Source organism: Chiloscyllium plagiosum, chromosome 10 (genome assembly GCF_004010195.1).
Source record: "Chiloscyllium plagiosum isolate BGI_BamShark_2017 chromosome 10, ASM401019v2, whole genome shotgun sequence".
NCBI classification, from domain to species: Eukaryota; Metazoa; Chordata; class Chondrichthyes; order Orectolobiformes; family Hemiscylliidae; genus Chiloscyllium; species Chiloscyllium plagiosum.
This window is the reverse complement of record NC_057719.1, coordinates 24045933-24058559: the sequence shown is the minus strand read 5'-3', so window position 1 is coordinate 24058559 and position 12627 is coordinate 24045933. Positions and strand designations below refer to the sequence as shown.

Here is a 12627-nt window from a genome sequence, read left to right as displayed (position 1 = left end):
TTTCAAGTTTCACAACATCCTTCCTAATGCAGGGTGACCAGAATTATATGCAGTTTTCCAATAACAACCTAACCAATGTCCTATACAGTCGCAACATGACCTCCCAATTCCTATACTTGATGCACTGACCACTAAAGGAAAGCATACCAGATGCCTTCTTCACTGTCCTATATACCTGTAACTCCACTTTCAAGGAACTATGAACCTACACTCCAAGGTCTCTTTGTTCAGCAACACTCTCAGAACCTAAACATTAAGTGTATGCGTCCTGACCTGGTTTGCCTTTCCAATATTTATCACCTCACATTTATCCAAGTTAAACTCCATCTGCCACACCTCGGGCCATTGGCTCATCTGATCACGATCCCATTGTAACCTGAGATAGCCTTCTTTGCTGTTCGCTGCACCTCCTATTTTGATGTCATGTACCTTCTATGTTCATATCCAAACCATTTATATAAATGACAAAAAGAAGTGGACCCAGCACCAATCCTTTTGGCACAGCACTGGTCACAGGCCTCCAATCCGAAAAGCAATACTCCATCACCATCTTCTGTCTTTTACCTTCAAGCTAATTCTCCCTGTATTTCATGTGATCTATCCTTGCCAACCAGTCTATCACGAGGAACCTTGTCAAACACCTTACTGAAGTCCATATAGATCACATCCATTGCTCTGCCCTCATCAATCCTCTTTGTTACTTCTTCAAAAATCTCAATCAGGTTAGTGAGACATGATTTCTCACGCACAAAGCCATGTTGACAATCCCTAACCAGTCCTTGCCTTTCCAAATACACGTAAATCCTGTCCTTTAGGATTCCCTCCAACGACGTTCTCACCACTGATGTTGGGCTCATCAGTCTACATAGTTCCCTGGCTTTTCCTTACCACCTTTCTTAAATAGTGACACCGCATTAGCCAATTGCGACTCTTCTGGCACCTCATCTGTGGCTATTGATGGTACAAATATGTCAGCAAGGGGCCCAGCAATCACTTCCCTAGCTTACCACAGAGTTCTAGGGTACACCTGATCAGTTCCTGGGGATTTATCCACTTTCATGCTTTTTAAGACACCTAACATCATCTTGTCTGTTAAATGGACACTTTTTTCAAAATTGTGCTATTTATTTCCCCACATATTTGATAATGTGCCACAATTACATGTTTAAAATGGGTAAAAACTCATAGTATTAATATAGTCCTGGTGTTTGCTCTCACTGGTGAAAGGATTGTGCCTGCCATGCCCCTGACTGATAGCTGCCTACAATCTGTTTGAGCCTGTAAATGGAGACTTTCTCTAATCCAGCAACTTTTCAAGCCACCGTACTCAATGAGCTTGGTCACCTATACACAGCAAAAGAAATGAGAAAGCTCTTCAACTAATCAGATTGAAGAATATTTATTGTGATGCAAGAAGTCTAAGTCAGGAAGTTCAAACCAGGAACTTAATTCAAGAAGGTGAAATAAAGATTGGGAAGTATGGATGGGATTAAGGGAGAAAAAAACAGAAAAGGCTAAAATAGACAGTAGTTTTCTTTGAGAGAAAAGGCTTTTATGTTTAAAATTCAAATTTCTTAGCCAAAGCTATTATTCAACCATAATTATATATAAGAATATAGGAAATTGGAGGTGAAATGAACTATTTTCTAACTTATTTCCACTTCCTCTCACTATCTTTGTCTTCCTTAATTCTCTTAATACCCATAACATGTGTTAACTTTTGTCTTGGCTGTTTTCAGTGAGCACCAGAAATTCCAAATGTTCAGAGTTCTTTAACTGAAGACATTTCTGCTCATCGTCACACTTAATGACTGACATGTTATTCTGATGCTGTGACACTGTGCTGGATTCTCCAGCCAAAGCAAACTTTTTCTTAGTATCTATAAAGTTCTTCAGGAACATTAATTCACCCCTCTTTTTTCATAAATCCCCAAAATGAAATATAAGCCTAATTTATTTAATCTGTCTTCATCGGACAATTCCCTCACCCTGTGAGTTACATTATTGAACTTATGTTGTACTTACCATTGTGCATGTATGTTCCTTCCTTTGGTTAGTTCACCAAAACTGCACACTTATCACACTGTTCAAAAATCATTCCTGAATACACAAGCTCTAACTTTAGGTATTTTTTAGTAGGGAACTAGTGGACGGATCTAATAGGTTCACACCATTGTATTTATTTATTGAATGCTGCATCTATGGTCAAGAGCAGCAATGACATACTTTGTGGTGGGTGGTGCCATTTAAAGTGGTATCTGGATTTGCATGTATAGTTGTGCATATGGAGACCAGAGGTTGCTGTTAGATTTCCTGCACCCTAACTGTTGAGAGCTGATTGCTTTTATCATTATTTTCATTGTACGGTTTGGACCAATAAATTACTGAGCAGATCTGGAACAACAGAAGTAAGAGCTAATGGTAAATGAGAAAAGCTGTTCCTGTTACAGAGTTGTAAAGCTCCACAAACATCTGCTTTGTCTTTCGAGAACAGCTTTCCAAGGTTAAGTAGTAGAAAGAGATTGCTTAGAGTTTTGCTTAATCACTTTTGATGTGAGGGATTAATACTGCAAGCATTATTTTAAGATGGCAAAGAACATATGATAGGAATAACTTGAATGTCTTTGTCATGACATATTTTATATTTTTATGTGTAAACCTTTTCTTCATATTATTTTTATACTCTTAAGAATTTTAAAAGATGCATGCTAATATTTCATTTAACAGGAAGACATGGAAAAACGAGGAGAAAGCAAGTTAATGAATGAAAAGAAATTGCGTGAGTTTTTGCTCAAAATTTATAAACATTATTTTGCTGAAAGCAGCACTATTATGAAAGAAGTATTATATTCTGTCAAGTTTATATACTGACTCACCACCTAACTCTTCAAAGCCAGATCATTCATCCCTGCAATTCCAAAAACATTTAAGACGCCCATCACTGTCCTTCACTTAGGCAGCACCCCATACACCACCTTAACTATTCTCTCCCTCTGCAACCACCAGTGCACAATGGCAGCAGTATGAGCCATCTTTAAGATGCACTGCAGCAACCATCAGGTTTCCTCAAATATCACTTTTGAAACATATGACCTCTGTTATCTAGGAGAACAAGGGCAGCAGGCAAGTGGGAATATCATCACTGTCAGTTCCCTTCCAAGTAACACACATCCTGACTTGCAACTATATTACTATTCCTTCACTATTGCTGGGTCAAAATCCTGAACTTCTTAACAGCATTGTTGGTGTAACTATATCTCACAGACTACAGTGGTTCATAAAGTTAAATCACTACAGTCTTTTCAAGGGCACATAGACAGACAACAGGTGGCAGGTTTGTCTTTAAGGTTCACATCCCAGAATGAATATGAAAAAAACATAACTCCAGTAAAGCAATGTATTTTGTATTAGTGGAGAGAGCTTTACTGTTGCTAAACAGTATGGGTAAATTCCCCTTATGGTATTAATGCCATCCTGTGGAGATAACTGGGGAGACAAAAAATGGTAAACAAAAGAAAGCTAACAAGGTATTGGGATGTATAAGATAAACAAAGCAGCCACACAGGCTGGTAATTGTCCCCAATCATGATATCCATCAGTTATCTTAACCAAGTTCTAACTTGCATCAGCTTAACTGTTAAGATGGCTCAGAATTTGCAGAGAATTGTTAGCATGATTATGGAAATTCCACTGTTTTCTCAGAGGGAATTTGAATATATCCAATGTATGTTAAAACATGATGTTTACAAGCTTCTTCGATATTTTGTGTCCTCTCTCAGATATTGTCATCAAAAACCTCATACTCATTTGCAAAGTTCCACCCATGTGAAAAATCAACTCATGCAAGTTATCTTGAGTTACACAAATAATGCACTGGTGTGGATTTTGGATCTACAATTTGGTCCAGTGTAGTTTGTATTATACTGACATCTCTGTAACAGCAGTTTCTGGTATCTTATAGCAATTTTCTTTGAGTTCTTCTTATTGAATCCAGCATTGTATTTGATTGCAGTACTGTCCCTTGAAGTGCAATTAAAGTTTTTAGGAGTCTCTCCCTGTCATATGTTCACAATGACAGCAACTGGAATTACTTTTTTAATTGGCATGCCATTATGTTACTACATAATGGTAGAAGAGCAGAGATGCTTGAGGTTCTGTGGGTGATATGTAAAGGCAGAAGCCACAGACTAGCTGAAGCCAAAAACACAGCAACATCATTATCGGGTGTTTTCTTGAACTGTGTTTAATCTGCTGGCATTACTTCACCAAAACAACAGATAAGAGCTGAATTGGCCGGACTGATTGCAGTCGGGATTAGAGTGGTGCTGGAAAAGCACAACAGGTCAGGCAGCAGGAAAAATCAACATTTTGGGCAAAAGCCCTTTATCAGGAATGAGGCAGGGACCCTCCGGGTTGGAGAGATAAATGGGAGGTGGGATGGGGCTGGGGAGAAGGTAGCCAAGAGTACAATAGGTGGATGTAAGTGGGATGTAGGTGATAGGTCAGAAAGGAGAGTGGAGCGGATAGGTGGGAAGGAAGATTGACAAGTAGGACCAGGTCATGAGGATGGTACTGAGCTGGAAGGTTGGAGCTGGGGTAAGGTGGGGGGAGGGGGAATGAGGTCTGTATTACAGTGTACTTTTTCTCAAACTGATGCAACTGATTTCTTCTGTTACTTGTTCTTTTTCACTCTTGCATTAAAGATCAAAATTAAATAATTTGTTTTTCTTTGCCAGTTTCATCTTTTAACAAAGATGGGAAGAGGAAGACTAAGTTAGGTCGTAGTCGTTCACTTGGTGGTCGGGTAGCTCCTCCAAAAATCACCACTGATAAATCCACGATGTAAGTAAGGTCAAATTAGGCAAATGCCTTAAAGCTAGGGGCAAGTTGTAAACATCACTTGTTCATGTTTCTTTCTATCCACAAAAATTATATCAACACAAATAATTTGATTTGATTTGAGAAATCAGACTTGTTAATCTAAACAATAGCACCACCTAGTTCTCAAAGCAAAAATTGTATTTAGCAGGTATATAACACAGAAATATTTCTTTGTGTAAATATAAATAATTTTGTATTTTGAGTTAATTTAGCAATAAAAATTTCTGGTTTATTTTTGGAGAGTTCTTAGTCCTCTACAAAATCAGTTGTGTCTATGATACATTTCGTTGTGGCTCTTAATCATTTCTACTGATAGCATCACAACGTTAGGCAGATTACTCGTGACCTTGTGGCCAGGTAATTTACAATCACTAATAGATAGTTTCAACTAGGTACTGATTTGACTTTAGTGCATACATTGTACATACTATCGTCCAGGTTTCCCAAAAGCCAGATAGTCACTTCTGCAGTATAGCTGGGAGTTGTGCATTGAGACCCTACAGAATTCCTAGAAAACCCTTATAGTCACCACTAGACTCTGACCCTGCAAAGGCCCCCTCTCCCCCACCCAAAGGAAAAAAAAGTACCACCACCACCACAGGCACTTGACTGCCCAGCAGGCCAAATATCCCCACCCATTTTGACTGCCTTCATCACTTAACCAATCTCTTTCCTACTTTGCGCTACTTATCCGGCATGTTACTTACTGGACACCTTGCCGTCCTGGCACCCGAGTGGCTGTCTGTGAAGCTGAGCATTTAAATAATGGATCAGATTTTAATCTAAGTATAACAGTGATGCTAACAACTTCCATTGTCATTTATATGCAAATCAGATTGCAACCTCAGGCATGTGCAAATGTAAAATTCAATGCAAAATATCTGGACCTACTTTACAAGATGTACTATTCTGCCTTTTTCTGTGCAAAAATTCACCTCCTCATCTGACTTCCCTTCTAATTTTACTGAACAGGGTTGTAATTATGGACTGAATTTTTCAAAGAAAATTATTGCTTGTCTATTTCAATCTAAGAGCATAAGTTTTGCTATTGCCAAGCAATTTTTTTGACACTGAAATTGAACATTCTCCAAGAATTGAATCCATTCCGTCAGCTTTTAATTGTTTCTGGAAATCTTTTAAAAAAAAAAGACATGTTTAAACATTTTCTAAACCTCTTTTAGCTGTCTTAAAACATAGAGCATAGAACAATATAGCATAGTACAGGTCCTTGGGCCCTTGATGTTGTGTCAACCTTTTATCCTACTCTAAGATCAAACTAACCTACATAACCTTCAATTTACTATATTCCATGTGCCTACCCAAGAATCACTTAAATGTCTCTAATCTATCTGACTCTGCTACCAGTGCTGATAGTGCATTCCATGCACCCACCACTCTGTGTAAAGAACCAACCCCTGACATCCGCTCTGAACCTTCCTCCAATCAGCTTAAAATTATGTCCCTTTGTCATAGCTGTTTCTGCCCTGGGTAAAAGTCTTTGACTATTCATTCTACCTAGCCCCCTCATCATCTTGTAAGCCTCTATCAAGTCACCTCTCATCCTTCTTCGCTCCAATGAGAAAAGCTCTAGCTCCCTCAACCTTTCTTCATAAGACCTGCCCTTCAGTCCAGGCAGCAGCTTGATAAATCTCCTCTGCATCTTCTTTAAAGCTTCCACAACATTCCCATAATGAGGTTACCAGAACTGAACACAGTATTCCAAGAATGGTCTAACCAGGGCATTGTAGAGCTGCAGCATAACCTCACAGCTCTTAAACTCAATCCCTCTGCTAATGAAAGACAACACACATACACCTTCTTAACCTATCAACTTGGGTGGCAACTTTGAGGGATCTATGGACATGGACCCCAAGATCCCTCTGTTCCTCCACACTGCCAAGAATCCTGCCTTTAACCCTGTATTGTGCATTCAAATTTGACCTTCTAAAATGAATCACTTCACACTTTTCCAGAATGAACTCCATCTGCCAGTTATCAGCCCAGTTCTGCATCCTGTTAATGTCCCATTACAACCTACAACAATCAGCTTAAAATTATGTCCCTTTGTCATAGCTGTTTCTGCCCTGGGTAAAAGTCTTTGACTATTCATTCTACCTATCCCCCTCATCATCTTGTAAGCCTCTATCAAGTCACCTCTATCCTTCTTCGCTCCAATGAGAAAAGCTCTAGCTCCCTCAACCTTTCTTCATAAGACCTGCCTTCCAGTCCAGGCAGCAGCTTGATAAATCTCCTCTGCATCTTCTTTAAAGCTTCCACAACATTCCCATAATGAGGTTACCAGAACTGAACACAGTATTCCAAGAATGATCTAACCAGGGCATTGTAGAGCTGCAGCATAACCTCACAGCTCTTAAACTCAATCCCTCTGCTAATGAAAGACAACACACATACACCTTCTTAACCTATCAACTTGGGTGGCAACTTTGAGGGATCTATGGACATGGACCCCAAGATCCCTCTGTTCCTCCACACTGCCAAGAATCCTGCCTTTAACCCTGTATTGTGCATTCAAATTTGACCTTCTAAAATGAATCACTTCACACTTTTCCAGAATGAACTCCATCTGCCAGATATCAGCCCAGTTCTGCATCCTGTTAATGTCCCATTACAACCTACAACAGCCCTCCACACTATCCACCACTCACCAATGCTTGTGTCATCAGCAAACTTACTAACCAACCTTTCCGCTTCCTCATCCAAGTCACTAATAAAAATCACAAAGAGCAGAGGACCCAGAACAGATCCCTGCGGAACACCACTGGTCATTGAGCTCCAAGCTGAATATGTCCATCTCCCACCACCCTCTGTCTTCTCTGAGCTAGCCAATTCTGTATCCAGAATTTCCCTGTATCCCATGCCTTCTTACTTTCTGAATGAGCCTACCATGGGGAACCTTATCAAATGCCTTGCTAAAATCCACGTATACCATATCCACTACTCTACCTTCATCAATGTATTTTGTCACATTCTCAAAGAATTCAATAAGGCTTATGAGACATGACCTGCCCCTCACAAAGGCATGCTGACTATCTCGAATCAAACTGTGGTTTTCCCAGTAATCATAAATCCTGTCTTTCAGAATCCCCTCCAATAATTTGCCCACCATAGATGTAAGACTGACTGGTCTGTAATTCCCAGGATTATCCCTATTCCCTTTCTTGAACAGGGGAGTAACTTTTGTCACTCTCTGATCATCTGGCACTACTCCAGTGCACAGTGAGGACGTAAAGATCATCGCCTAAGGCGTAGCAATCTTTTCCCTCACCTCCTGTAGTAACCTAGGGTATATCCCGTATGGCCCAGGGGACTTATCTATCCTTATGTTTTTCAAAATTTTCAGCACATCCTCTTCTTAACATTAATCTGTTTGAGCATATCACGCTGTCCTCAGAAACTTCAAGGTCCCGCTCAGTAGTGAATACTGAAGCAAAGTATTTAGTAAGGACCTCCCCTACCTCCTCCAACTCCAGGCATAAGTTTCCTCCACTATCCCTGATTGTTCCTACCCTCACTCTGGCCATCCTCTTGCTCCTCACATAAGTGCCTTAGGGTTTTCTTAATTCTACCCGCTGAAGCTTTTTCTTGCTCCCTTCTAGCTCTCCTAAGTCCATTCTTCAGTTCCTTCCTGGCCACCCAGTAATCCTTTAGAGCCCTGTCTGATCCTTGCCTCCTCAGCTGTAAGTAAGCTTTCTTCTTCCTCTTGACTAACTGTTCCACATCCCTTGTCACCTAAGGTTCCTTCGCCTTACCATCCTTTCCTTGCCTAAGTGTGACAAAGCTATCCAGCACTATCAGCAAGTGCTCCCTAAACAACCTCCACATTTCTGTTGTGCATTTTCCTGAGAATGTCTGTTTCCAGTTTAGGCACCCCAGTTCCTGTCTAATAGCATTGTAGTTTCCCCCCCTCCCCCAATTAAATACTTTCCCATACCATCTGCTGCTATCCCTCTCCATGACTATAGTAAAGGTCAGGAAGTTGTGATCACTATTACTGAAATACACTCCTACTGAGAGATCTGACACCTAGCTTGGTTCGTTGCCAACTACAAAATCCAGTGTGGCCTCCCCTTTCATCAACCGATCTACATATTGAGTCAAGAATCCTTCCTGGACACACCTGACAAAAACTGCTCCATCCAAACTATTGGAACTAAGGAGGTTCCAATCATTATTAGGGAAGTTAAAATTACCCATGACAACATCCCTGTTGTTTCTGCACCTTTCCAAAACCTGTCTCCCAATCTACTCCTCCCTGTCTCTGCTGCTATTGGGGTGACTGTAGAAAACGCCCAGTAAAGTAACTGCTCCTTCCTGTTTGTGACTTGAACCCATACTCACTTTGTAGACAAACCCTTCTCGATGACCTCCCTTTCTGTAACTATGATACTATCCTTAATTAGCAATGCCACTCCCTCAAGCGGCCACAACATCATAGTTCAAAGTACTGATCCATGCTCTATGTTTATCACCCTTATTCTTGTTGTTACTTGAGTTAAAATAGACACATTTCACCCCATCACACTGATTGAAAATTTGCCAACAGTCTGTCCCTCCTCACGGACTCTCTGCACGCTGTATTTGGCTATACACTAGCTACTCCATCCTCAGATCTGCAGCTCCGGTTCCCAACCCCCACACCCTCCCCCACCCGCCGTCCCCGCCAAACTAGTTTGAACTCTCCCGAAGAGCTCATGCAAACCTCCCACCCAGGATATTATTACTCCTTCAGTTCAGGTGCAACCCATCCTTCTTGTGCAGGTCCCACCTTCCCCAGAAGGTATTCCAAAGATATCTGAAGCCCTCCCTCCTACACCAGCCCTGCAGCCACATGTTCATCTGCACTCTCTCTCTGTTCCTAGCCTCACTAGCCCTTGGCACCAGTAGCAATCCTGAGATTACTATTCTGCTCGTCCTGCCTTTAGCTTTCAACCTAACTCCCTATATTCCCTTTTCAGGTCCTCATCCCTTTTCGTAGCACTGTCATTTGTACCAATGGATACTACGACTTCTGGCTGCTCACCATCCCCTTAAGAATCCTGTAGACTCGATCCAAGACATCCCTAATCCTGGCAACCAGGAGGCAGTATACCATCCAGGGTTTTCATTCGTGACCACAGAATCTCTTGCCTGTTCCTCTCATAATTGAATCACCTATCACCATCGCTCTCCTATTCTCCCCCCTTCCCTTCTCAGCCACAGAGACCTGGTTGCTGAGGCTTTCCCCTGGCAGGTCCCCCCCCCCCCCACCCCCACCCCGTAACACTGTCCAACAGTCTTCTCATCCAATCTTTCTTCCCATTTTTTTTCTCTTCTTTTATTATCTGACCTAATACTGAATTCACTAGTTTAACTGATACTTATTAGTTCAGATTCTCTGTTGTTCCTGAACTGTTCATTCTGGTTAATTGAGGGGCTTGCCCTTTTCAGTTTCTTGCTGCTTTAAAGGGCACAACACAATATGCCACTTGTAGTGCTTTAACATTTAAATTAAAAGCTCACAGAAATGGGTAAGATTAATGGATGGTGAGCAGTGAGATTCATCATTTGCATAAATCCTCGCTTCTTATGTATATTATAAGTCAAATTATTTTAATTGAAATGTAAATAGAGCATCTCACATTCCTAATCACACATGTTTGCAATGTTTGTATTCAAGGAAACTTACTTCAGCAGCATCAAATTCTCAAATTGCTACAACTACAAAAAATGCTCTACTGTCATTTGGTAAGTAGATAATTCGCGTTTTTTTTTGCAGCATCACAATCATTTGTGTACACTTCAAAAAGACGATTGAAGAATGCATTTCCAGCATGAGCTTGAAGGACCAAATGACTGCCTCCCATGTTGTCTGACACTATATTTTGTGTATAAAAAAATCAAATAGAAGAAATGATTAATCAGATTTTAATAATAAGTATAAATGTGTCATTGTCCTGGAGGAAAACCATGATTATCAGAAAGATTGAACATTGTGCAAGCAGATATATAATTGTTAATGTACAAAAATCTTGCGTTTGTGATGTATATCTTGCTATTGTTTGGTAAGCAAATGAAACTATTAATTTGTGCAAATAAAATGACATGAATAGTAAGTGAGGTAAATGATCAGGTAATTTATTTTCATTGTCTTGTTTGTCCTTTTGAGGTGAAAATAGCCATCTTTACCATTTGGGGTGTTCAGTAGAATCCCAGTGGGTATGTAGGTGATGGCAGTGGCCAAGCTGCAGCTGGAAGGTACTGCTGCGAATAGGATAGGACTCTGCAGACAATTAGATTTTGAACAAGTTGCTACTCGATATTTTCTCCCCTTGCTTTTTCTCATTCCCTGCACTTCTTTCAAAGGAGGCTCAGGTTGCACTTTTTTTCATCAGATGTGTGAGCTTCTCCCACAACTCTCAGTTGAAATTAAAACTCTTAAGCAGAGCCTTTTCAAATATCTTGAACCACTTCCTTTGACTGCCATGAGAGTGTACCATAGTCCTCAGCCCTCAGTAGTGGACTGCTGCAGCACACTGGTGTGATGTGAGAACTGTCCAAGTATGCCACAAAATTTTGTACAAAGATAATGAAAATCAATGTTAAATAAATTTGAAAGATTAATGCATTTGACCCTTATATAGTTTGTTGTTTGTGCTTTATTGCAAACCTGTCTCATGAGCCTGCAACCACAGTAAAAGTGATGTGTATGAGGAGTCAATTCAGCTGGAAAAGTGGGTGTGCCAAAGAAATTGGTGTCTTACTCAAGTGTGCAAGATATTGAAAAGGTTGGAAACCATTGCTAGGAAATTCTAGTTCATTAGGCAGACTCTCAGATATTTGAAGTCTGTCAATAAGGCTGGATTTTTGTTTTGACAATTCTTGCATGTGGCTCTTCATTGATGAAATGTTGCATAGATCAATGACCTTGCAATGATTTAATTAAGGATTTTCTGAATTAGGCCTGTATGTTACTTCTGTATTTTTGGTGCTATAAGAAGATTGAAATTGATATATGCACTGGGGAACAAATTCATGTGACATTGCATGTCCTGCATGATCATCAGCAAACAGGAAATTGTGAACTATGTCCTTAGAGAACTTGGCCATTGCCCAGAGAGTTGTCTGAGGTTGAATATCTTCCTTTACATATTTGACAAGTTCATTTTTGCTTGTACAGGTATAGACATCTTTATTCGTGCTATATGGTTCCTTGCTCTCCTTTAAACTGAAACAGTTCAATGAGCTTCTTCACCAGGTATTTACTTCCAGCCTTGGTGACCTCAGCTAGGATAGTCTCACTCCTGGAACTTTATTGCTAGGCAGAGATTTGTGTGGTTCTGTTTTCTCTGACCATATAGAAGGGTCGTCAGTGAATAAGTTGAACAGATTGAGGGAAGGATGTTGGTCAGGGTGCCAGGCAATTTTTTTTTAAGAATAGTTATGTAGTTTCTTCTCAGTTTTTAGAGATTGGAAACTGAGGTGTCCTCTCAGCATCTTATTTGAAAGACAGCCCTTTCCTAAACTCAAGCACCAATTTAAACTATCTGCTCAAGTTTAGAGTGTAGTCTGAAATCCATGGACTTCACTCTGAATTCTAAGCCAAACTGATATATGAGAGGAGAAAGTGAGGTCTGCAGATGCTGGAGATCAGAGCTGGAAATGTGTTGCTGGAAAAACGCAGCAGGTCAGGCAGCATCCAGGGAACAGGAGAATCGACGTTTCGGGCATAAGCCCTTCTTCAGGAAT

The 12627-nt window shown here is 40.4% G+C and overlaps 1 protein-coding gene across 4 annotated transcripts in view; it reads left to right on the top strand.

The window, feature by feature from the left end:
* The window catches only part of ppp4r4 (protein phosphatase 4, regulatory subunit 4), a 185590-nt gene that overhangs the window by 160348 nt on the left and 12615 nt on the right, over positions 1-12627 (top strand). For all 4 annotated transcript variants that reach the window (XM_043697172.1, XM_043697171.1, XM_043697170.1 and 1 more), the window contains 3 exons: positions 2728-2779; positions 4737-4842; positions 10559-10626. In XM_043697172.1, the coding sequence (XP_043553107.1) occupies positions 2728-2779; positions 4737-4842; positions 10559-10626 (226 nt within the window). The remainder of the gene's footprint in view (positions 1-2727; positions 2780-4736; positions 4843-10558; positions 10627-12627) is intronic.